We start from the raw sequence: 2,892 nt of genomic DNA, 5'->3' as shown, positions 1-2,892 counted from the left end.
TGCGATAGTTTGACAAGTGCATTATGAATGAATCATCTGAATACTGCAAAGTGGAATTGATAGAGGATCCCTATAGCTGAACCTGCTGGTATGAAATTGAGCAGCAGTTTGTTGATTGATCATGCTGTAATACATGTTTTGAAGTTTGGCCGAAGTTTCTATTCTGGTAAGAAACTTGCATGTCCCATTGTCCCTGTAGGGATAACAGAGATATTCAGAAAATCTCTAGTTTTAAAAATTCGTAATTTGCCTTAGGAGACAAACTATTTAGTACTGGAATGAAATGAATCTGAATATTGCAGAATGAATACGTAGGACTTACATAACTGGCCCCAACTAATTTCATCAAAAAGAAATAAATAAATAATAACTGGCCCCCACTAATTTGGAATTGAAATAGTTAATGGCTATTGATCATGCAGTTTAATGGATATGGATCATATGTACCTAGTCTATGCAAAAAACTAGAAAGGTGAATTTAAAAGTCTACCAAATTATTTACTTCAATATTATGTAATATGTATTTCCATTTTTGTACTCACACAGCACTACGAGATAGGATGATAATTTTTTTGTAATATATATATATGTCTATATTTATATTTGAATATATCTGCTTTTATAAATGATTATTATACTGTGTGCTTAGTGCTACAGTTTGGTATCAAGCATTTGGTTAGGAATCTTTCATTTGACTCCCCAATTACTGATGAACTGGTCTTTGTACTGAATTTCTTGAGGCGTGTTTGCCAACTATTATTTCCAATACTTAAAACCTTCAATGTTCCTGTCTCTAGGTATACCATAAACATGATTTAAGTCCTGTATTCCTTGTCAGCTAGGGAGGGCCACAAAAGAGGAAAGGAGTGAAAGATATTAATGCTTTTCTCTGTTGTTTTGAGGCAGTAATCCTTGAATTACGTTTACTTGCAGGTGCTAGCAGCCTTGGCCGAGACAATGAAGAAAGGAACAAGTTTTGGTGCTCCATGCCTCCTCGAAAATACTCTGGCAGAGATGGTTATTTCTGCTGTTCCTAGTATAGAAATGGTTCGTTTCGTCAACTCTGGAACGGAGGCATGCATGGGGGTTCTACGGTTGGCTCGTGCTTTTACTGGCCGGTCAAAGATTGTAAAGTTTGAGGGTTGCTACCATGGTCATGCCGATCCATTTCTTGTTAAAGCAGGCAGTGGAGTTGCCACTCTAGGACTCCCCGACTCCCCTGGAGTTCCCAAGGCGGCTACGCATGATACTCTGACAGCCCCCTACAATGATATTTCTGCTGTTAAGAGCCTCTTTGATGACAACAAAGGAGAAATTGCAGCTATAATACTTGAGCCTGTTGTTGGGAATTCTGGCTTTATTCCACCCAAACCAGAATTTCTAGATGCCCTTCGCAATATCACCAAAGAAACGGGTACTCTTCTTATATTTGATGAAGTTATGACAGGATTTAGGTTGGCTTATGGTGGCGCTCAGGAGTATTTTGGAATAACTCCTGATTTGACTACACTTGGGAAGATTATCGGGGGTGGCTTGCCAGTAGGTGCATATGGAGGAAGGAGGGATATTATGGAGATGGTGGCACCAGCAGGACCGATGTATCAGGCTGGGACCCTAAGCGGAAACCCATTAGCCATGACTGCTGGTATTCACACACTTAAGCGGTTAAAGCTACCGGGAGCATATGAACACTTGGACAGCATCACTAGTGAACTTACTCAGGGAATATTGGATGCTGGGAAGAAGACTGGTCATGCAATGTGTGGTGGGTATATAAGTGGAATGTTCGGCTTCTTTTTCACGGATGGACCAGTTTATAACTTTTCAGATGCAAAGAAGAGTGATACTGCTAAATTTGCCAAATTTTATAGAGGGATGCTGGAGGAAGGTGTATATTTCGCACCATCCCAGTTCGAGGCTGGATTTACTAGCTTAGCACATACTGCAGAGGATATCCAACGGACAATAGCCGCTGCTGAAAAAGTTTTGAGTCAACTTTAATTGCTCCAAGTACCGTGGTTTTGTACACTAGGCGGAGATATTCCCTTTAAGGTTCTCTCTTTTTGTGTGATTAAAACACATTTGTAACCAAAAAGTTTTGTAATATCTTGTTAATTGAGAAACATCCTCTACCGTGCCTCTTTAGGGCTGGGGACGCTGACTGGCTAGTGAGTTTCATTTAGCTCGAAACAAGGAGTAGAGTTCTTCTAGGTCCACACAAATCCCCACAACCTTGTGTATAATTCTGATCCAAAGTCATATGTTCCATGTGCTGTAGTAGCTTTTTCCTAAATTGATCAGTGCAATTATTTTATTATGGGAGAGTCTGCAAAATGAAGAATCAAGAAGCATTGAAGACTCAAATTATCTCCTTGTAAAGCAGAGAGCTTCTTGTGGCAACACCCAAGAAAAGACGAGTCAAGCCATTGAACCGCACAAACCCAAAGTCATATTTAAGGAAGTAATAAGAAAAGGTAAGATAATGCCCACTAAAAGTTAAGCCATATGACCCTGTCAAGAAATTCGGCTAGCAGTTGTGTAGTTTAAAACATAGGCGAATGCGTAATCTAATAGATTCAGAAGGATAATATGTGATTTGCACCCCTAACGGATACGCTCTTTTGTGACTTACACCTTATTCTATTTTTTTTATTTATTTTTTTGGCTATTTACACCCTAGTCTCCTTAATTCCTTGCAAAATAATAAAACCCCATTTTTTCAATAATTCACAAAGGGCAAAATATGAAAACACAATTAATATTTCTCTAAATATTATTTTATCTACATGAAAACTGGGTGGGTATTCTTCCCGCCTTCTCTGCACAGTTTAGGTTTAAGCCCTAGTTCTTCTCAGACAAAAGTAGCATATTGTACAAGCAAATACAAACCCC

The 2,892-nt window shown here is 38.9% G+C and overlaps 1 protein-coding gene across 1 annotated transcript in view; it reads left to right on the top strand.

The window, feature by feature from the left end:
- LOC132047373 (glutamate-1-semialdehyde 2,1-aminomutase 2, chloroplastic-like) overlaps nucleotides 1-2,123 on the top strand; it is a 7,555-nt gene extending 5,432 nt beyond the window's left edge. The window contains exons 6-8 of the mRNA XM_059438424.1: nucleotides 64-126; nucleotides 658-797; nucleotides 918-2,123. Of these exons, the coding sequence (XP_059294407.1) occupies nucleotides 64-126; nucleotides 658-797; nucleotides 918-2,001 (1,287 nt within the window). The 3' untranslated portion in view covers nucleotides 2,002-2,123. The remainder of the gene's footprint in view (nucleotides 1-63; nucleotides 127-657; nucleotides 798-917) is intronic.
- The last annotated feature ends 769 nt before the right edge of the window (nucleotides 2,124-2,892 follow it).

This window comes from Lycium ferocissimum, chromosome 2 (genome assembly GCF_029784015.1).
Source record: "Lycium ferocissimum isolate CSIRO_LF1 chromosome 2, AGI_CSIRO_Lferr_CH_V1, whole genome shotgun sequence".
Taxonomy (NCBI): Eukaryota; Viridiplantae; Streptophyta; class Magnoliopsida; order Solanales; family Solanaceae; genus Lycium; species Lycium ferocissimum.
Note: the sequence above shows the minus strand (reverse complement) of the source record. Positions and strands in the feature narration are given on the sequence as shown.